This window comes from Stigmatopora nigra, chromosome 1 (assembly GCF_051989575.1).
Source record: "Stigmatopora nigra isolate UIUO_SnigA chromosome 1, RoL_Snig_1.1, whole genome shotgun sequence".
Classification (NCBI taxonomy): Eukaryota; Metazoa; Chordata; class Actinopteri; order Syngnathiformes; family Syngnathidae; genus Stigmatopora; species Stigmatopora nigra.
Window position 1 is genome coordinate 21,208,110 of NC_135508.1, and position 22,155 is coordinate 21,230,264.

Here is a 22,155-nt window from a genome sequence, read left to right on the forward strand (position 1 = left end):
AATAGTCACTTGGAAGGAGTCAATATCTGGTGTCAACTTTTGAATAGCTATGCCCTGGCAATTCCTTAAAAGGTAAACATGACGGGGAGTAATGAAAAAAAAGTATGTAGTCAAGTGGATTTTTACCTACAATATTTTCATATCATTGTCTATCATTATTAGTAGTCGTAGTAGTACATGTTGGAAACCAAAGTTGGTTATACTCCTGACCACCTGGTGACGGTAATGCGCTGAATTCAGCATGAACCCGCTGTTCGAGTAGAGAAAAGAAGAAGAAGAATCATTGACTTCAGAGAGTCACTTCAAGTAGCAGCGAGTCATCTATACACCGAGCAGACGCCCATCTGTTCGGGTTCGGCCAAGTCAAAAACGACAATTTCAAGAGGCCAGTTCAATTTGACGCAATGGATCCCGTCGGCCAAGGTAAGCTACGAATGTGCCAGTGTGGGAATGTTGGCTCGCTTGGGTGGAGTTTACCTCAACGCCGCGCGGTGTGTAAATAAATGTCGGTTCAAGTCTGTAATATAGTCTGTACAACTTGCCGAACGTCATGTGCACGTTTATTGGGTGTGAACGTGTAGAGATGTGTTATCGTGGTCGGATGAGAACTGAAACTAACTCAACTGGATGGAACAGACGGGCCCATTGCTACATGCTACTGGCTGGACAAACTCGCCGAATGAGCGTTATTAGTAAATTACTTGTATTTGGCAACATCGGAACATTTTCCGCTTCGTATTCATTTGAAATTGTGCCATGCGTTGAAATGAAGGCAAATTCGTGTGCTTAAGTTGACATTTGAGAAGCAATTTCCTGGCACTCAGACTGTAGGAGAGGCCGCCTTGTTGTTGACAACTGACACGGAAAGAGTCGGGACGTCACGTCCGGCACTTTCCAACAACTTCCGTTTAAGATTCTGTTGTGACTAAGTTTCTGTTGTCCACTCTCCGCCTGATGGAAAATAATTGAAAGCAAGTGTAGCAGAATATTTCTTGTTTAGTGTCAAACATGACTCCTTGACTGATCCCCAACCAATGAGGTGGCCTATTTGTGATAAAATATATGAACAAGCTTATTTGATTGAATATTCAATCATTTTCGCAACCGGTTATCCTCACAAGCGTCATGAGGGATGCTGGAGCCCGTATCAGCTGGCTTCGGGCACGAGTCAGGCGACACCCTGAATTGGTGGCCAGCCAATCGTAAGGCACGAGGTGATGGACAACCATTGACACTCACACCTAAGGGCAATTTAGAGTGTCCTAACAGCCTACCTTGCATGTTTTTGCGATGTGGAGGAAACTCGAGTACCTAGAGAAAAAACATGCAGGGCGGGGAGGACATGCACAAACTGCACACAACCGAGGACCGAGCTGGATTTGAAACCAAGACTGTGATGACACCTTGTTTGACAAAACTCTGTATTCAACATTTGTTTTCACTGTCGTTCATGGTACAGATGTCAACTTGAACTCCCCCAACAAAGGTCTGCCTGTGGAACATTCTGCAGGGCTGGATGATTTTCCGGTGGAGGGCTCGTTGGGCAACGCCGGTAACCCGCTCCCACCAGGCCTGACGGAGGAGGAAGCTGAAGAACTACGGAGTGAGCTCATCAAGGTGACGTCGACTTTGTTTCTAATGTATCATTAATTTCAACTCTGTTTCACGTGGGCCAGACAATTTTAAAACTGTTTATTTTAGCTTTTTATATATATTTTTAGATTTTACAAAATTATATTTGAACTAAAAACAGAAAAAAATGATAAAAAATTACAATTATTGATTTAAAAGAGGTCAAATCAGGAAATTTAACATACATCTATACTCTTCATTTTAATTTGATCCTAAAACAGAAAGTGGCACTCATGATTTACTTTCCCGGGCCACACAAAATAATGCGGGGGGCCAGATTTGGCCCCAGGGCTGCCACTTTGACACCCATGGTATAGATGTTCAGTCTGCCACTTTGCCCAGCACATTATTCAGCATCCATAGACCATGTAAAAAAGCAACCGAGATTAGATGACAGGTTACTATATGTCATTTGGCTAATTTAGAACAACCCTTTTAAAAGAACCTGACTTGACTCAGTGAAAGGCCAAATCATGGGATATGGGTCAGTTGAAGGTCATTTCTGAATGTAGCCTTGGGAACAGCAAGTGAAGTCTTTTGGATTGGTTTTCAGGTGGAGGAAGAGATCGGCACCCTGCGTCAGGTTCTGTCCGCCAAGGAGAGACATGCGACGGAACTTAAGAGGAAACTGGGCCTCAGCCCCCTCAACGAGCTCAAGCAGAATCTCACTAAAGGCTGGCAGGATGTCCAGACCTCCAATGCGTATGTACTTGTTTTTTACTTTGAAAAATCGATGTTTTCACAAAGACGCCATTCTGCTATGCATACATCTCTTTATTTAAACACAGTTTTATTTCATAATATTCAGCACTGAGTTCATCTAGAAAGTTTGGCATTCCATATTTTCATAACGTTTACAGTCTGATCAAGCGTGTTTAATGTTATTTTTTTTAAGCCATACCAACAATTCTCCTTTTTATGATTTCCTAACTGATAAAAGTACTTACCCCCTTGATCACCAATGTATTTGTCACAACACCCTTTGGCATCACCACATTTTTAATAAGCTGCACAATCAAACAACTAGTTTATGTTCATACTTAAGGTCCACCTCATTATGAGGTGAATCAATGCAATGCATTTGTAATTTGTTCTTCATCTTACAACAATATACCTAATTAATTGTTAATTTTTATTTATTTATGGGTATGGTAAATGTTTATCTTGGTTCAATGTCGATCATATATTTCGAAGCTATCAGCAGCTTCTTAAAATCACAGGACACGGATTCAAACTCACATGGGAAAAAGTGGGGAATCCCTAGTACAGACGGGCCTTGAGGCAGAACAAGCAAAAGAGAAGCTCTTTTTTTTTTGTCTGTTTGTTGGTTGAGTACGTCTCAACGGTGGGTAAGCCCCATTAACTTTCATCTTGTTGTATGCCATCCCCATTGTACAGCACATTAGTTGACACAGGCCAGTTGGACTCACAATTCTGTTGTTGCAACTGTTGCGAGGCACCACACCTGTCACACAAGATCCAAATCTCAAGGTCTTTGCGATCAATATCAGCTGTGAGCTAAAACAGGGTAGTAGTGACTTAAAACAAATGCCAGGCGGTAGTCAACGTGTCTGTTTTTTTCTGGTATTTGTAAACATCATAAAAATGTGTACTTTAGTATGTGGATAGCACTGCTGTCTTTTGTGGTTAGAATTTGAGTTAGTTTATTTCCTGGGGACAACAACTCCCCCTCCTTCCCCTCCGACATCCCTTTAGATAAAGTATGGCAAACACGCAGTGTTAATGTGCTGGCTAAAATGAGGTGACGTTGACATCGTGTATCACCTGTCAAAGAAAAGTATCCAGTGGATTTACAGTCAGCTGTGTCTCCCCAAAACATGCATGTAAATATGCTGATAGAGGAATTCACTCGATAGGGCCAATATTGAACTCTTCTTTGTTTCCAATGAGAATCAAATGTGCTGTCATGTATAGGTTTTATGATAGTAAATGTATTCAGAGATGACAGTCTTGGTATTGCATACTTCTATATGATAGTATCATAAGCTGCATTGCTGTTTATATATCCTGCTGTTGTGTCTTCAGATATGTGTCTGCCTCGGCTACTTTGGATGACATTGCCCGCTCTGAAGCGTGAGTTGATCCATTCTTTTTGTTTCTCTATCTGGCTTGACTCGAGCTACTTGTTGGAGCTTCTCGCTTTTTGGTGGCCCTTCCCTGTATTGTCTGTTTTCAGCTGTTGTCGGAGGACATTAGTTCAAGGTCATATGGTCATTATACAGATATATTGGTATCTGCATTGTAACCAGAGGCGGGTATACAAAGCTCCTGATAACGATCGTCTCACGACATGGCTATACTACAATTATCAATACAAAGACATTATATGAGTTATTTTTAACCTTCTGCTGTGAATTGAAAGAGATTATTACGAGTAAGCGTCCAATCCATTTCAATTGGAGGGGGGCAGTGAAGAATGTTCATCCGCTGCCACCCCTCCCACCTAAAATGGACTGGACTTCTATATTCCTCATTCGCAGCCAATGAGCTAACATGTTTGTTGTGGAAGGTTTTTCTTGGGGTAACTTTTGGAACATTTTTTGTGTCAGCACCCTTACCTGTTCTGCGTACTGCCATGCTCACTTCCTGCTTCTCAACCAATTCGCATTAACCCCTCCTACTCAGAAATGTATGGGCTGTCATCAGTGACCTCTTTAGTTACACACGACAGACATTGGCAAGGCATTCAATGGCCAAAACTGGCTTTATATAGTTTTTGTTATTCAGTTTAGCCTTAATCACTGGGATTTGGGGACAATTTAAACTTCAAGACCAACGTGAAAGATGTTTGGCATGTCTTCTCATTGATAGAACCACTAACTCTGAGCATTATTGTGTGTTGGAAACATTTCTTTGTTACTCTGGAGAGTGAGGGAAGATGGCAGAATTGAATTTTTGTGTTTTGCTGGAAAATTAAATTGATTTTACCTTAAAATTTAAGCAAACTGGTCTAGTTTGAAGTCAAAGTGATTGATAGACTGGGCCTCATTAAATATTCATTACATTAAACTACTCCAAGCGAGATTTGACAGTCATTTTAATCACTCACCATGACTCGCAGAGTGTGACTCTCTTCATACTATGTAGAAAACACATTAGTGAGTCTCATGCTAACTCGTGCATTCAAAGCCCATCATTTCTCTGTCCCCAACCTTTCACTTCTCATAACCTAAATATTGTCTCAAATGAGGATATTTATTGCTTGAAGCTAATGTGGCTAACAGAGAATCAGTGGCGGTTGCTGGTGAAGGCGCCAGCATGTACAAACTGGTTTCCAAACTGGGTACTGTTTTTATAACAAGTGAAATGATGTTCTCCAAGCAAGCACAGCGATTCAGGACACCCCACACTGGGAACTGAGCCGAGAACCGCCATGAAAAACGGCAAATTGCCAAAGGAGGGCTTCTCACCTCTTTGACGCTCCATTCCACAGATACAAGAAGACTCAGGAGACCCTCTCCCAGGCCGGTCAGAAGACCAGTGCGGCTCTCACCAACGTGGGCTCGGCCATCAGCAGGAGGCTCGGGGACATGAGGTAGACGCCGCTCGGATGCTCGTGACTGTTCAACCAGTGCGCAAAAGTCTAACTACTGCCCTAACAATGCTTTTTTATTTGAGATACATTGACCATTTCGTTTTTTTAAATTCATGAATCATTGGGTTTTTCGATCAGCAACTGGAAAATGCTTCCCAAAACAACAAAAACTTTGACAATAATAGTTTACACTATTAATATGACTCAAAAACAAGCAGCTTTGGGCTCTTGACTCCTAACTTTTGTCCTCTTTCTCCGCTCTTGTTCTTGTTGTGGTGAACTACTGCTTTGGCCTCACACTCATTTTTTTGTGCTTCATTTAACGCTGCCGTATGCTCTGCAGAGCGCTCCCCTTCTCCAATTCTTTTAGGTAAGACTGTGCTACTTCCTCCCTGCCACGGGGGACGTTTGTGTCTGACTTTGCCTGCGTGGATGTCAGGCTGCTTTGTATTCTAACACTTGCGCTTGTCTTTGTCTCCTCTTCATGCTTACAAAGTAGCCACTATTCCATTCGCCACTCCATTAGTATGCCAGCTATGAGGTAATGTAACACACACACACTAAGCTTGTAATAATAATAACAAAGTAATTCATTGTGTTAGAATGTCCTTTTTCAGATATGTTATCATTTTTGCCGTATTTCTTCGAGTGTAACGCGCAACATTTTGTACCAAAAAAACTCAAAAGTTTGGTTGTCCTGGTCTTCACGTTTATGACCAAAATCCAAAATATGAGTCGAACCGTAGCAAAAAGTTACAAAATTAACTCACTGTAATGGCGACATGTGTCCAATCCTTTTTGGACATCTATAGCATTATGACAACCAATGCTTTTAAATTAGAAAGCTTACTGGCTGCAATGTTGACACTCATGTTACAGGAACTCTGCCACCTTCAAGTCGTTCGAGGACAGAGTGGGCAACCTGAAGGTGAGCGACATCCTTGCACTTTTTTTTCCTTGTCCTTGCTCATCTCATTTTCTGCACCTGGGGTCGCGGGGGGTGCTGGAGCTTTCCCAGCTGACTTCGGGCCAAAGACAGGGGACACCCTGAATTGGTGGCCAGCCAATTGCAGGGCACAAGGAGACAAATAACCAATCACACTCACCCTCATATCTAGGGGCAATTTAGAGTGCCCAATCAGCCTACCATGCATGTCTTTAGAATGTGGGAGGAAACTGGAGTACTCTGGGAGAACATCCAAACTCCACATGGGTGGACCCACCTGGATTTGAACCCAGGTCCCCCCCAGTGTGAGGGCGATGTGCTAAACAATCGCGCCGCCGGGTGGCCTTTGTCATAACGAGAAATACAATTTGATTTTGATGATAGAATCTAATCTTCTCATGATCAGCTAAACGTGATTTCCTTCTTTTCCCAACCAGTACAAGGTGGTGGGGCCTCGAGGAGATGAGGGGTTGAATTCCACCTCCCCGACCCAGGAGAACCCACCTTTCTGAACACCTGCATGCAGCCCGAGACTTGTCACCGCCTCACTTTGCAGCGCCGCCCGCCAAAGGCCTCCACCGAAACCACAACTGTTTAGCGTTCGCTCCGTTGCCATCCAGTTTGAAGTTTCCTCACTTTTCTCCACTACTCATCCATGCTTCTTCATATGAACGAACACTGGTCACACTTAGACCGGCTGGTGCGCTTCTCCTCTCGGCCACATCCCGTCAACAAAGCTCTTGGGAGAACACTTTTGTATAACACTTTTTCACTGCTTTGCATAGTTTTTTTCTCCTTTTTTTTGATGCCAGTATTTTGCATGAAGAAGAGGAAACAAGAAAATTGCACACTAAAATATGCGTGCGAGTGACTCGCCGAGGCTCATCACGATCTCCTCCTCAGCCAAGAATGACCTTTTGCTTCAGTGTTTGTCAATATGCAGCCATGTTGGACAGGAGACTTCGAACAAAGCCCAAGTCCTGGTTGATTTTCCCAAATCCCCGCCCCCTTTTTTTTGCTCTTTAAAACCCTTAACAGAGCAACACCAACAGACTTTGTCACACTACAATTACTATACAAGTAAACACACTGTGACTTATTTACTTGAGCCAATTGTTACATGTCATTTAATAGAGACAACACAACACTTGCAGTGCTGCCCAAAGAAACATTTAATTTCCCAAAACTTCAGGGCAACTTTAAAAATGACACTCATTCATTTGTAAACTGTTGTCTACCTTTTGCGCTTTTTTTTGTTTCCTTGTTTGAAATTGCCAAACTTACTCGACTTCTCATGCTGCATTTATGATGAGGATTTTTCAGAATTACATGATTTGTTAGCTCAACTCACGTTCGAGAAATAGAAGAGCAGAAGACACTTGCTGACGTTGTTGTCAAAAGTGTAAGGCTGTTATGGGTTTTGATGCTGGAATGGTATTAGATTACTATTATGTTATTTGAAGGACTGGTGAATGAATTTTAGTTTTGGTTAAGAGTTACAAATAAAGCATTCCTTTAAATGAACAAACAGGTTGTCAAATCTGTCAATGACGAGGCTAAAGTGAGGAGGACACCGTGGCGTAGAGGTTAACTCGCGTGTCTCTCGTCTGGAAGACCTGGGTTCAAGTCCCGGTTGGGACACATTTTCACTTAGCTGTTTCTGTGGTACTAAAGACACTCAAATGATTACAAAGTATAGTGTAGCCACTTGGTTGGCGCAGAGGTTAGTTCACTGGACTCCCGTCTGGGAGACCTGCTGTCGTTTGGTTGAAAATAATTGGAAAGAAGAATTGGTAAATGGAATAAGAAGAGGAAAAAAAAGAAAAACTTTTTAATTTATATTAAACACTTAGTCATACTTTTCAGTAAAAGGTATTATTCCGAACTGCAGTTGTTTCTGTGGACTTCTTCTAAAAATACTCAAATGATCACAAAGAAAAGTGTAGTCACTTGGTTGGCGCAGAGGTTAGATCACTGGACTCCCGTGTGGGAGACCTGGGTTCAATTCCCGCTGTCGTCCTTTGGCTGAAAATACTTGGAAAGAAGAATTGGTCAATGGAATAAGAAGAAGGGGGAAAAAAAAAAGAAAAAACTTTTTAATTTATATTAAACACTTAGTCATACTTTTCAGCAAAAGGTTATATTCCGAACTGCCTTCGGCAGTTCGGAAGACAGTTGAAGGACCTGTCTGTGCGAAGGGCGTTCTCGGGTCGGCCTTCGGCCGACCCTCGACCGCTTGCTTGGTCAGTGAACCGCCGACACCGGGAAGCGAACTCACGTTCTCTCGGTGCAAAGGCGAGTGTGCAACCCACTACACCAACTCGTGCCCCACTTATACATAGGTGTTGAAACGTTTTATCCAAGGAAACTGGGTGAAACACTTAGTCATTTTTTGGACAAAATGCTTCATCCACCATTGAATACTTATTCAGTTAGACACTTAGCTATTAGAACTTATTTTTTCAACTGAATAATATTGGGAAAATCTTGGCAGGCACTGGGATTTGAACCAGGGACCACAGATGTGGGAGACTGATGACTTAACCAGTGGGCCACCACCCTGTGAGAGAAAGCAGTAGCACTTGTACTTTTACCTTTCACTTACCTGAATAATATTGGGAAAATCTTTGCAGGCACTTGGATTCGAACCAAGGACCACAGATGTGGGAGACTGATGACTTAACCACTGGGCCACCACCCTGTGTAGGTAAGTGGTAGTACTTCTACTTTTATCCCTTTCATTTACCTGAATATTTTTTGGAAAATCTTTGCATGCACTAGGATTTGAACCCAGGACCACAGAGTTGGAAAACTGATGACTTATCCACTGGGCCACCACCCTGTAAGAAAAGATGGTAGTACTTATACTTTTATCTCCTTCATTTACCTGAATAATATTGGAAAAAATTTTGCATGCACTTGGGATTGAAGCCAAGACCAAAGAAGTAGGAAACTAATGACTTATCCACTGGGCCACCACTCTACAAGAGTAAACAGTAGTGTTTGTTGTTTTGTCTCTTTTCACCCGTACTTTTATTGTATTCTAAGGCTTTTTTGCTTGAAAATATGACATAGTATACTAACACTTTTTTTACTTTAACAAGTGACATAGTATAATAAGGTTTTTTTTTCTTTTTAAGAACGACATAGTATAGTAAGGCTTTTTAAATACTTTCTTAATGATGTCCAGCTTTTCTTGAAAAGTTCATCTTGAAAATGGCTTTGACAGTAAATCTTCAACCAAATCAATTTCCTCTCCTCCATCAGCCATTGTGGGTTGACAAAACTACTATTAAATCAACACAACATTCACTAGAAAACAATATTCCCACAAGGACATACAAAAACACAGGGTGAAAATACACATAGAGGCTCTAATGACAATCACAAACACCTGCTGGTGAAAAAGGACGGAAAGCCAAAAGGTACACATCTGTGAACAGGACACACAAGGAAAACACACCTGAAAACCCTTCAAAACAAAACACTATACATACTTTTTATTTTATTTTGAACAAATAAAAGCCTAAATATTATACATGGTCTTTTAAAGGGAATTAGTTATGTTAATTTCTTTGAACAAATAAAAGTCTACTTATTTAAAAAGAAAAATAGTCTTGGTTTTAGATAAAGGTGCCTTACTAAACATGGTATTTAAAAATCTTAAGAGCCTTACCAAACATTGACTTTTTTAAAAATAAAAGTGCCTGACTTTTCATTGTCATATTCTAAAAGTCTTACTATACATGATCTTTGATTTTTTTTAATAAAAAAAAAAACCTTTATAATATATGGTCATTTTTCGGAACAAATAAAAGACTTACTTACCTTTACTATCTTGCATTGGTTGGCCAGCATTTCAGTGTCCGAAATTAGCTGTGATTAAATGAAATTAAAAACCTACTTTCAAGTCATTTTGAGCATTTATTGAGCAGATTTAAAAAGTCATAATCCAAAACAACCCTGATTTTCTGATCTTACAAATAGAATTAGCAGATTTTCTTCTCGATAAAAATATAAAAACGGCATTGTTTGTGTCAAATTAGTCGGGCAGACTGTTTAGTATTCTTGGTGTTGTGATGAAGATCAGACAACAAATCTGAATGTGGTTGCTGTTTCTCCACAAATGTAACAAATAGATGGGTGAAGACAGACTCTCTTTCGGCTGACGCTACCTGATGATGAAGGAGCCGATGCAGGACCAAGCCTTCTGCAGGAGGACCAGGAAGGCCACCAGGTAGAACAGCGCAATGACAGCCTGAAGAAAAACATCACACAGAAAGGAGTACACGGTGACGAAAAAGAATGCCAGGAAAAGCGCTTAAAAGAAAAGAAAAAAATGCTGGCTAATCATAGTATATACTATGCCTCTATTAACAACAATGAATGTTGAATTTGTCTTATGTCAAATTTGATCGATTGAGGCTCCAACTCGTTTTAACTAAAAAGAAAATAAACTAGTTAAAATCAAAGGCAAGTACAATAACGAGTGCAGACACTGGACATTGCATGCATTCAACTAAAAAAGTTTGTGTTTGACATTGTGACAATGAAAATGATTCATTCGTTAGTAAATATCATATCACAACACATCCCTTCATTCAAGCCGCACAGAATATTGTTTTCAATGGCTACAAAAACAAATGATTTACAAAAACAAAAGGAAAATTTCCGTCTTGCTTCATAAAAAAATGTTTTTTACGCTTCCTATTTTTCGTTATTGTAGTTGAACATTATCATTTTTTTGGCACAAGAATTTTATAGTCAATGATTTAAAGGAATTTTATAATTGGTAAGTAATTGACTGGAGGTTTTTATATTATCCAAAAATTCAAATGTGTAATTAATTTGTTTTGTTTATTAAATCAATTGGTTACATTACAGTCCTTAAGTACATGTTATTTTACATGTGAACTTATAAAATTCCTGTTAGATGGATTTTCCAATGCCCACCCTTTAATATCCTCGGGATGGGTGGTGAGGGGTCTCTCTATATTTGTTTTCCAATATATTTATTGAGGTATATCCTAAAGAGAAGCAAAACTGTGTCGGTACAATCATCACATACCTGTTGCGTGTCGATTTGAGCTGTCATTTCCTCTTGGGAGTCTAAACATTCCTTGGCTTCTCCTTTCGCCTCCTCTTTCGCAAGGAATTGCACCTTCTCACATTCGATATCTTCTTGGATGTTGCTTTCGGGAAGCGCCAATGTTGGTTCTGCGTGCAAAATGGGGACTTCTGTAGGCATGTCCTCAGCTTCTGAAAGTTTTGCATTTGGTGTACTTTCTAAAGGATCTTCAACTGTAAAAGAAGAGGGGAGGGACTTGGAATGAATGGCAATTACCCTTAATATACTGTCTGTACATATATACATATATACATATACATATATATACATATATACATATACATATATATACATATATACATATAGATATATATACATATATACATATACATATATATACATATATACATATATACATATATATACATATATATACATATATACATATATATACATATATACATATATATACATATATACAATATGCAATATATACAATGAAAATATCCTGAAAAAGTTAGTGTTTAAATGAGGTGAAAATCTTAATCAGCAAAGTTGCGACCATAAAATGGGTTGTTTTCATCTTTAAACTTGAACTGCCAAAATAAAACTTTGACTTGAAATTCTATTGTTTTCATATATATACATAAATTTAATCAACATTCGTTAATTCACCCCACCAGGTCAAAATTAATTGGACGTCTACTGCCGTCAAGGATAGCCAATGAGGTCAATGTAAGGGGGGGGGGGGGGGGGGTTGTGCATGAGAGGGTTGATTGTAACATACCAGCAAAGAAGTCAATGGCAGTAATGGCGCGTTCCTGCTGCTTGAAGTTGCATCTATAACGTCTCATCTTTTGGTCACTTGGTTTGTGAGTCTCAACCCGATGGAAGGCGCTGGCAGCTTTGACCCTGTGGAGCCACGGAATGGAGTACTTGGGTCTTTCCACTCAAGAAAGCCATTCCCATTTTTCATTTGGATTGACGCCATCAGTCAGAGGGACTACTCACTTTGTGATCAAATCCTTGGAGTTCTGCAATTGAGGACAGAAAAATAACAGCTTTAACTATTTGAAAGTTACGAAATCCCCCAAAAAGAAAATCCCTCTCCTCATCCATTATTTTCCATTATGTATTATACTATATTATTATAAATAATCTTATTAAGCGATTAAAAACTATACAAATTCAAGGTGGCACAAATTTTCACACACACGCAGGCACACGTAAAAGTCTACGAAGTGGATGGCTTTCGGCCCTGGGGCTCTCAAAACAAACATGGTATTATATCTATAATTTATTTTAAGACATTAATATATAATTTCCCTATAATTTTCTCTCATTTTTGGGTGTTTCCTCACATCTTCCATACAAAATTGGGACGCCTTGACCAATTTTTTAAGGCTCTTGTTGGTAGTTGTGTGAGGACAGTGGAATTTACATCTAAAGTACACCTCTACTTACGGAATTTTAAACTTACAAAAACTGTCTTGGAACCAATTAATTTCGTAATTAGAGGTATGACTGTTCTTAAATGTAAAGTACAAAACTCTAGGCTACATGTTCATCAATCTAATTCCCATGGAAATTTCCCTACCTGAACAAAATCCACCATGTTGGGATCCTCCAGAGCGCTGACTGCCTTCTCCAACAATTTCCTGTTAGCCTCCACGCTATCTCCATAGCAACGGACCAGTAGTCGGACACCGCCCGCCTTCGCCTCTTCTTCATTGGCGATTTTCTCCGTCATGGCCTTGGTGATACGGATGGATAAAAAAAAATGCTCATGTATTGAACAGTCCTCGTATTCTTGCCATAATAGGACGCATTGGCTTTAATCTCACACTAAATCGATCCTCTGCGATTGAGGCCATTCGTCTGAACTTGTCGCATACATTTTGTTTGTGAGTCTTGCAGGTTTCCTAAGCAAAAAAAAAAATATATATATATATATAGAGATAGTTATTGAAGATCAACTCTTTATCTTAAAAGACTTTGTACATATTTTCAAACACTATTTCTCAGAATTTTCCTGTGTATGTTCAATGAAGTAGGGGATTTAGATACACGTAAATACAAGTATACAAGGGAGTCAAGTCACAATTAGCCAAAATGAATGCGGCTCTTTGCTTCTTATCATATATATTATATATACTGTGGGTGGCTCTTTGCCTCGTTCCATGTTTGACTTATTTTTATTCTCTCAAAACAAACTCAAAGTCATCACGGCGCATTAAAAAAATATATTCACGGTTAATATAATATGGTTTGAATTGTGTGTGTGTGTGTGTGTGTGTGTGTGTGTGTGTGTGTGTGTGTGTGTGTGTGTGTGTGTGTGTGTGTTTTGGCAGGTCACTGCATGGAGTGGCTCTTCGACTCCGTTTAAAATGTTTGCCCTTTGTGTCTAACTTGTTCGCCACCCCCTGCCCTAATCAGAGAAATGTCTTAAAAGTCTTCACTGGCACCCACTTAAAGTCATGTGATTTTTTTCCAACTCATATATGACAGGGCGGACCCACCTCGATTTTCCTGCACGACTCCTCAAGCTCATCCATTATTGCTCGAATTTTCTGGTTGATCTCTACCACTGAAGCCACACTTTCCCTCAGCTCGTCCTGGAAAGTAGATTGAGTGATAATAACAAACAGTATGTCTTCCTACCAAGGAAAATGTTGGACTTGAGAGAAGTGACTAAAAAGGACCTTTTTTATATGGACAAACAGACCTTTTTATTCTGTAGGGCGTCCTCCAGAGATTGCACCTGGCATGATTGATGCTCTCCAAAGACCTTACAAAGGGAGCAGATGGCCAGCTGGCAGGTGGTGCAGTAGATGTTGACCTTCTCATCCGCGTGCTGTGAGCAAATCACCTGAGCAGGTGGTGAAGGCGGAAGTGGGAGGGGCCTGAAAAAGAAGTCAATGGAAAAACTCATCTTCCTTACGTCTGTTTTTTTCTTTTCTTTTTTTTTTTACTCCTCACCTGCTGCCGCTGTGAGCGCAGACTTCATGTTTGTAAATGTCGATAATGTTCTCCGCTAAAAGATTACGCCGCAAGCCGTAGACACCGTGGCGGTCCAGGACCACCTCGTGGTGACACAAGGGGCAGCAAATGGTGCCGCTGGTCAGCCTCGAGATGTTCTGAGACTGAAAAAAAAGTAGTGTTTAAGACTGCAGTATATGCAAATGGTGAGAAAGCATCCGAAAAATAATTAGGTGGATGAAAAAACATGTATGGACGTCAGCTCTGGGATGTCTAAGGTGACGGATCTAAAAATGGCCACACCTACATGTCATGCAAGTAATTATAAAGTCAAGAACGAACCTGGTGGAGCTGATCAGCACACTTTCTGCATAGATTATGCTGGCAAGGTAGGATGACAATGGGCTTTTGGAGAAGTTCCAGACAGATGGGACACATCAGTTGCTTCTCCAGGTTGGCAAACTCCACCTCCTGCTCTGCTTTGCCTTTTTGCAGCTGACTCAGAGACATGGCCTATATTTCCTTTAGATGGGAAAATGATCTTTTTGCACTTCATGTTTAACTAATCATCTTGAACTTTGATCATCACGACAGTATGACCCCGAAACTAAAGAGAAATAGTATTTTGCTAACATGCTAATCACTAAACACACTCTTACTAGCCTAAAAGACAGATATTAAAAGCCCAGTGAGAAGCCATAAATGACTTAAATAGGAGTACCAAAGCAAACTCTATGCCAGTAATTTGATGTGTAAATGAGGGATTGTAGTCAATCCCGTAATTCACAACGTCCCTCAAACCGTGCCAAGGCCTTGGTTGTGTGTGGACTTCCTGTGTGTGTGGCTCCAGTTTTTTTACCTAGGTCTACAATGTCTTGTGTGTTTTGTGTCTGTCTTTCTACTGCAACCAAGAAATTTCCCGAATACGGGATGAAATAAAGTTCTAACCTAAAACACAAAGAAGAAGAGCACATGTTGACATACCTTTTCTTCTTCTTTATTTTAACTTGCTGATCTTCTTGGAATCTAACAGTTAGTTGTGCTACGTCTGCATTTTTTTTAATGTTGGCAATAACTGCTGCCTATGTGTTTTCGGAGGTCCTTTGGCTACTGAGGTGCATTATGATCTGCAGCTGCCCCTGTGACGGAGAGCTAAATCTGACAAACGCACACACATACACACATACACGGACAAGCCATATGAGGCAGGGACAGAATAAGAACAAGCATCACTCTCCAGTTGCATGCACGCATGATCAAGAAAAATATTACATTGAAAATGTTTATCAGTCAATCACTAGAGGGACCACGTGTACCACTTTTGAACAATGACTGCTCTGAACCACTATAAATTAACAATGTATTCAATAAAAGAAGTATGAGCAAACAATTTGATGTATCATTCCCAAAGGTAAACAAATTTGTGGCATTTTTCCACACAGGAGCTTTAGTAGTTGGATTAATCTGTCCCAATTAAATTGATGTGTTTAAAACAGCAGAACAGATGCAATTGAGATTCCATGGCGGCTCAAGAGACACTTCAAAATAATTCAAAAAGGGTATCTTAATTTAATAACACTGGAAACACATTTTTTGTTGTTGTTGTTTTACCTTTTGAGATCAGCTCTTGGCTACTAATCTTTCAGTGCAGAATCTTAAAGTGGTCCCAGTTTTTCTCTGTCACGTCAGGTTTTTGAATTATAAAATCACCCTTCTTGTTTTTTTTCAAATGAAAAACAATATATTTAACGTGTTCTTAATTTATAAAAATTAAACAATCATATGCCATTGAATAAGCAGGCAGGACTGCAATGTTAATGTAACACTGCGTATGATATTTTTGGATAATTGAGTGTTAATCGACTGTTGATTAAAGATTTTAGCATCATAACACTGATTTTTCATTGGAAATGTTTGACTTGTGAAGACATGGAAAAAATACATGACCTCCAAGACCAAAAGACCTGTGAAATGTTTTATTTTTCTTTTGAGGAATCATTTAACGAGCACAATTTGCATACTAACATGTGAGCCTGATACGAGACCAAAGATTTACAAGCTTCTATCTCCATTCATCTCAAGTTAAAAAGTTAAAAACATAAAATAAATACAACATTATTCTCATCTAGTTGCTATTTCCACACTTAAAAATAGAACATAAGGTCCAAACATTTTGATTTGTCTTTCACTCGGTCACGTTTGCTGTTCGTTGGTTTGAAGAAACCCTGAAGGAAAAAAAAGTGAACGCAGAGGAACCAAGGTGGGCGGAGACAAATGAAAATGGAGAAAGATTAGGAGATACGACGACGAAACACTTGCACAGTCACCGTTTCATTTCCACAACATCGTGTTCCCTTCCAGGAAGTCACATGATTACATGGCTAAATGAAAAATGTGTGTGTATGAGTGTGTGTGCATGCACAGGAATGACAAGGTTTCAGTAGTTTGGATCTTGTATACAATATTTTATCAAACACACACCTCCCTTGGATTAATCCCTTCTTAACCCTATTCTCAAATAAAAGCCCGACATTGTGCAGTCGTGTAAATATTTGAGCAAATAGGGTCAATTCGTGAAAAGAGGAAAAGTATCCCGCAAATGACGCACCAAGGAAATCCAGCATTCACCATTTCACAAAGCACTCGACAACAAAAAAAACAAAACTACACACAAGACAAGAGAATGTTTGCAAATTATAAAGTAAGTGATTAGTGATGACATGCTCACCATTGACGTTTCATGTAGGGGAAACATGTTGGGAATTTGCTGTACTATTTACTTCTTTCCATGTGCATTGGTGATTGGGGGAAACATAAGATTTTGTTGATATATAAATTTAGAACAAAAGCCTGTTTTTGCATATCCAGTTGAACCTCGACATAAGAGTACCCCGACATATGAGCAATTCGAGATAAGAGTAACATTTTGAGCAAATAATCATCTCAAGATACGAGACAAATTTTGAGATACAAGAAAGCCAGGTGGCCAAGACATGAGAGGCTGTTCATAATTCTAGAGCACTTTTTTGCCGCATCTCTTTTGTGTATAACAGATATCTACGAGCACTGGGCAGAGCGTTGCATTTTTTCCGTGTTTTTTTCCCCCATCACTCAGCGTGAATGGCGTAGCGATCGCTAGTACGAGGAGTATGTATTACTTCTCGTTGACAAGTGCTCATGCGTTACCCTCTTGTGAGGACATTTGTGTGCATAATTTTTGGAATATTTTGAAGGGAATACAAAACCAAACAGCCCATCGATAGTGAAAGTCACGGGGGAGGCGGGGCAAATACAGCCAACCCGGGAGAAGAAAGGTATCCAACTTAAATACAAAATTAGAATTAAGTTTAGTGTAAGGTTAGATTAAATTTATTTTTAAGTATGTCTGCATCGTAATCCAAGTTCATTTAAATTTGTTTATGTTATGAAACGAGCCGCGCAAACAGCAGAAACGAATTAAGCTCGTATCTCGAGGTACCACAGTATGAATTTTCGTCTTAAAAAAAATCTAGTCAAATGCAAAACAGGCTACAGGAATGAATTTGATTTTAACGTTTACGTTACATGGAAATGTTGAAACAAGGATCAGTAAAGATACATAAGCTTGTTTGTCATTACGATGAAAATAAAGTAAGGTCCTCTTTCATCTACCGCCGCTTACAAAATTTCCATGTCTATTCAAAATATAGACTATTAGTCAATAAGTAAGATACGGTATATCAAATTTCTTTCACCCATGCACAGTGCACAAAGATGCAAAAAAGATGAAGGAAGGAAAATGTTGACAAGTAATTCAAATATTTGTATATATGTAATTATACCGTATATCAAATTTCTTTCAACAATGCACAGTGCACAAAGATGCAAAAAAGATTTAGGATGGAAAATGTAATTGAAATATTGGGGGCCAATAAACTCACTTATCGCAATGTTTGACGAATATTTTCACTAAAATGATGAAATATCCAAAGGATTTGATCGAAAGGAGCAGTACTTGAATTGGGGAATTGAAGACAGTTTGCAGTAAAAGAACCTATTGACACTCCAATTGTTTGAAAATGTTAATTTCACACCTTCATTTCTCACCCAATTGTCGTAAATTGAGTAAAATAACTCACAGGATGTAAATCAGGAGATGACATCAATTCGTTGGATGATACGTTATTTCACAATATTACAGTGTGTGCCACGATTCAATTAGTCTGCTTATTTGAATCTAAATTAGTGATGCACAGATTTAACAGAATCAGTTACATTTGCAGTAAAGCAATAACAACCACAAATCAATTGAACAAAATGACAGTCACTAAAAGTCGGATTATGTGAGTTGATATTTTGTGCTTTGCGCAACAAGATTGGATTGCACGTTAAATATAGTCAAGAAATTAATTCAAATTGATACATCGTGACAACTATCTCAGAGATAAATATAATTACCTGGACATGGATTTACCCCATGTAATCATAGACAAGGAAACCCGATAAATTGTATACACCTACGCAACTCCCTGATGGAGAAATAAAACTAATGGCGACGTTGATTTAGACTTAGACTCTCGGAGCCTTCATAGTGCGTAAGAAGCATTCCGTTGGATTGTTAATTCATGAAATAAATAATGCTAACCGACGAAACAAAAAAAAGAAGCTTGAAAACTATCGCAGGAACAGCAACTTCCTCCTTACGAGTCATGCTTTGTTCTCGGATACAATATGTAATCCATCGTGTCATATTCTATTTGACGGATTATTTGCTTGATCTGGACTACGAAGTGGCGGTGTACAGGCAAATACATCTTTACTGACGCTCAACTGGAACGAATTATACGGCAAAAATCCAATTCTTGTTTTTATTTTAGTTTTCTCAAATTTAAAAAACAAATAGGCAGTCATAATTGAGCTCATTTGGTTTCCGACTGATCGTGGAACAAACAAACGATAAAGGATGATAGAACATGAACACGCCATGGAGGTAGGAGAGTATGCATAAAGACGTACGTATGTGTGCGGAGGTGCTTGTTTCTTCTCTAATACGAATCAGTCCTGTAGCTTTGGTGGGCATCGGCGGTGAGCTGCGTGGTTTCCGTAGCGGAGGACGGTTGCATCACGATGGGATCGTTGGGGCCATCTGCAGGACATGATGCGCAAAAGAGCGACATGGACACAATGAGTTTTTACGGCGAACCAAGGGCCTCGCTTCTAATCAAAGGCTCACCTCTCTCGTCGGCCGTCATCTGGGCCTCCAGGTCCTCGGGGGACACGTAGAATTCAGGCTCCTGGTCCATGGGTGGCCGAGGTTTGCATTTGCCACAACAGCAGTTGCAGCAGCAGCAAAGGCAGCAGCAGAAGTAGCAACCAGTGGACAAGCAGCAGAAGACAAACAAGGCCTGTGGGGACAATGCATTATCCTTAAAACAGTCAAAGCCTCTCAAAGAAAGAAAGGTTGCATATTTCAAAAATAAAAATAGGGGTTTCATGCCTTTCAAAGCAGTAAAAAAAATGAAAAAATAAGAAAATGGTACTTTCATTATCAATTTTGAGATCATTTATAACCATGTGAATGTATTTGCTTGCTTTTCATTTAGTCAACTGAATCTACACTAACGTTTTTGGAAATTACGAATCATCGAGTTGTACCTTGGCCCACCAGCTGGACAACACAAAGTAGGTGTTGACATTCTCCTCTCCAAACTGCTCGGCCACATAGAGGCCAAGGGAGCCATACTTGTCGTAGATGTTCTTCTTGGTGCCGTCGCTCAAGATAGCATGAGCGTTATTGATTTCTTTGAACTTCTCAGCCGCGTCTGGATTGTCGGGATTCTTATCTGGGTGAAATTTTAATGCCAGTTTCCTGCAAACAAAACATGGAATCAAACGACTGCAATTCCTTTCCAGAAGCGGTGACAGACAGACAGACAGATCACCTGTAACATTTTTTGATGTCCTCAGTCGTTGCATTCTTGTCCACTCCCAACACAACATACAATGACTCTCCTGACGTGGACAGAGCTCGCTGTCTCTGCTGCTCCATCGCCCTTCACCTGACAGACATTGAAAAAATTAAATACAATGAGCACATTTGCCTGCGGATTTTCACAACACTTCCCGAGTGGACTTTGCATGAAGTGTGTTGGATTTATCCAGGTCCTCCTGTTTCCTACCACATCCACAATTTAATCACTGTACAAGATTGACTGAACAACCTTATTGGAAGGTTTGAATGGGACGGTGGACAATTTGGGTTCTACTGTAACATTACAGGATCCATGAGCCCCTCGGTAGGGGAAGCAAAACATAAAAAGGAATTGGATGGATGCATAATTAATGATGTAGCACCGTGCAAAGATATAAGAGGACACTCATTACACTACCAAATTTAAACTGTAATTTTCTTGATTAAGTTTACAAATTGAAATTACAATCCAAGTATACTTCCTTGCAAAAAAAAAAAAAGTCAAATCATTTATCAATAGTGCAAGAGATTGACACATTTTTAGTAGCATGCCTTATTATGTCAACTCTTACAGAAAATATATAGAAGGAAATATCAGGATGAAACCAACTCTTGAAACCTTAAACATCTCATCATTTGATTACTCGGATTATTGACTCTAGAATAAATAATGGCCAAGAGAATATTGTCGATTTTTCATATGAAATTTGAGAAGTTGATTTGTGACATGACTTACGATACTCGTTGCTCTACGGTGTTTTAAGATAGATTAAGGAGAGACCAACTAAGAATAGAAGCAGGTTTGTGTGATCCCCTTGGAAGGCTTAGCATTGAATGCTAACATTTATTGTACACACCGAATAAACTCGGCAATCAAAGCAAAAAAAACAGGTAGATCCAATATTAACAAAATGGAACAAAATATATGGCGAAAGCGGCGAGTAGAGACGCGCTGGGATGCGATTTCTAGCACTTCCGACGGACTAACGACTAGCGACTCTCTCCCCGAGACCCTCAATGAGCGTCGGCGAGACAAGCGCTCTTTAGAGCCGATAATCTCCACAACCTGGATCGGTTAGCCCGCTAGCATTAAACGGCTCACTAATCCAAGGACAGCTAACAGCAGTGTTAGCCTAGATGCTAACAGAGAGAAGCAAAAAATACGCACCGATTTAACTCTCGTGCAACCCTCCGAGGACGAATTCCGCCTTCTTTCGAGCAATATTCGAATCGTAGTGGATCTGGTCAAAGATCGCTCATCATCCCAGCAGGCACCGGTGGCCCCCCGAATCCGAACAGCGAGTGGCTAACGTTTGCACCGGCAGCTTGTTTGCAAGGAGCCGTCAATCATTCCCAGCGGACGCGTCACGCGAGCACACGCCTTCCTTTCAGGGCCTGGGTGTCAAACTCGCATATTCGCGGACTGCGCTCACTTAAACTCGATTTTATATGGACCAGACCAGTTTAGATATATTAATAAATTTAAAATAAACTGATAAAAAAGAAAAGGTTCCTACGTATTCATTATTTCTATTTATTTGATCTTTTTTTTATTAGTAAGGGAAAAACATCTTTTTGTTTTTCATTTGAAAAGGAAACAAAATCTATATATTTTTTTAATTGTGTTCAATATTAAAGTGGAAAACAGAAAATAATTTTATATATTTATTTTTAGAACATAACAAAAAGGCTTTTTGAACTAAAAACACAGAAAAGTTGGATTTTAAAAATGCAATTATTGATTTAAAAAGGGGAAAAGTAAGAAATATAATATACAAGTATAATCTTCATGTGAATTTGATCCTAAAACAGAAAGTAGGCACTCATGATTTACTTTCTCGGGCCGCACAGAATGATGTGGTGGGCCAGATTTGGCCCCCGGGCCGCCACTTTGACACTGGTGTTCCAGGGGGTGTTTTGTTTTTTTAAAATTTATTTTCAAAATTTTCAATGGTCTTTCTAACAATTGGACTTACTTTTTATTCTGAATATGAGTCCTCAACATTAATTTTGTAGCTTTACAT

General features: G+C 39.5%; 3 protein-coding genes across 9 annotated transcripts; 1 reads left to right on the forward strand and 2 right to left on the reverse strand.

The window, feature by feature from the left end:
- Positions 1-255: 255 nt before the first annotated feature.
- Positions 256-7,662, forward strand: LOC144198285 (tumor protein D54-like). Of its 7 annotated transcripts, none has more exons than XM_077719215.1 (9): positions 256-423; positions 1,460-1,617; positions 2,186-2,334; positions 3,679-3,726; positions 5,087-5,188; positions 5,532-5,558; positions 5,685-5,729; positions 6,068-6,116; positions 6,572-7,662. In XM_077719215.1, the coding sequence occupies exons 1-9, from the start codon at positions 405-407 to the stop codon at positions 6,644-6,646; spliced, it is 672 nt and encodes a 223-aa protein (XP_077575341.1). In that variant the 5' UTR covers positions 256-404; the 3' UTR covers positions 6,647-7,662. The 7 variants fall into 7 exon arrangements, with proteins under 7 accessions (XP_077575341.1, XP_077575346.1, XP_077575354.1 ...); XM_077719220.1 differs by having other exon boundaries at positions 5,688-5,729; XM_077719228.1 differs by lacking the exon at positions 3,679-3,726.
- Positions 7,663-10,038: 2,376 nt separating this feature from the next.
- LOC144193314 (tripartite motif-containing protein 54-like) lies at positions 10,039-15,492 on the reverse strand. The gene is made up of 11 exons (XM_077712176.1): positions 15,166-15,492; positions 14,524-14,703; positions 14,182-14,345; positions 13,928-14,105; positions 13,722-13,817; positions 13,047-13,124; positions 12,800-12,955; positions 12,214-12,236; positions 11,990-12,114; positions 11,203-11,435; positions 10,039-10,392 (listed from the first exon to the last, which is right to left on the reverse strand). Exons 2-11 carry the CDS (start codon positions 14,689-14,691, stop codon positions 10,306-10,308), a joined length of 1,308 nt encoding a protein of 435 aa, XP_077568302.1. The 5' UTR covers positions 14,692-14,703; positions 15,166-15,492; the 3' UTR covers positions 10,039-10,305.
- A 650-nt stretch (positions 15,493-16,142) lies between these two features.
- On the reverse strand, positions 16,143-21,553 carry dnajc5ab (DnaJ (Hsp40) homolog, subfamily C, member 5ab). The gene is made up of 5 exons (XM_077719844.1): positions 21,300-21,553; positions 20,103-20,219; positions 19,816-20,029; positions 19,394-19,565; positions 16,143-19,306 (listed from the first exon to the last, which is right to left on the reverse strand). The coding sequence occupies exons 2-5, from the start codon at positions 20,207-20,209 to the stop codon at positions 19,206-19,208; spliced, it is 594 nt and encodes a 197-aa protein (XP_077575970.1). The 5' UTR covers positions 20,210-20,219; positions 21,300-21,553; the 3' UTR covers positions 16,143-19,205.
- Between the last annotated feature and the right edge of the window lie 602 nt (positions 21,554-22,155).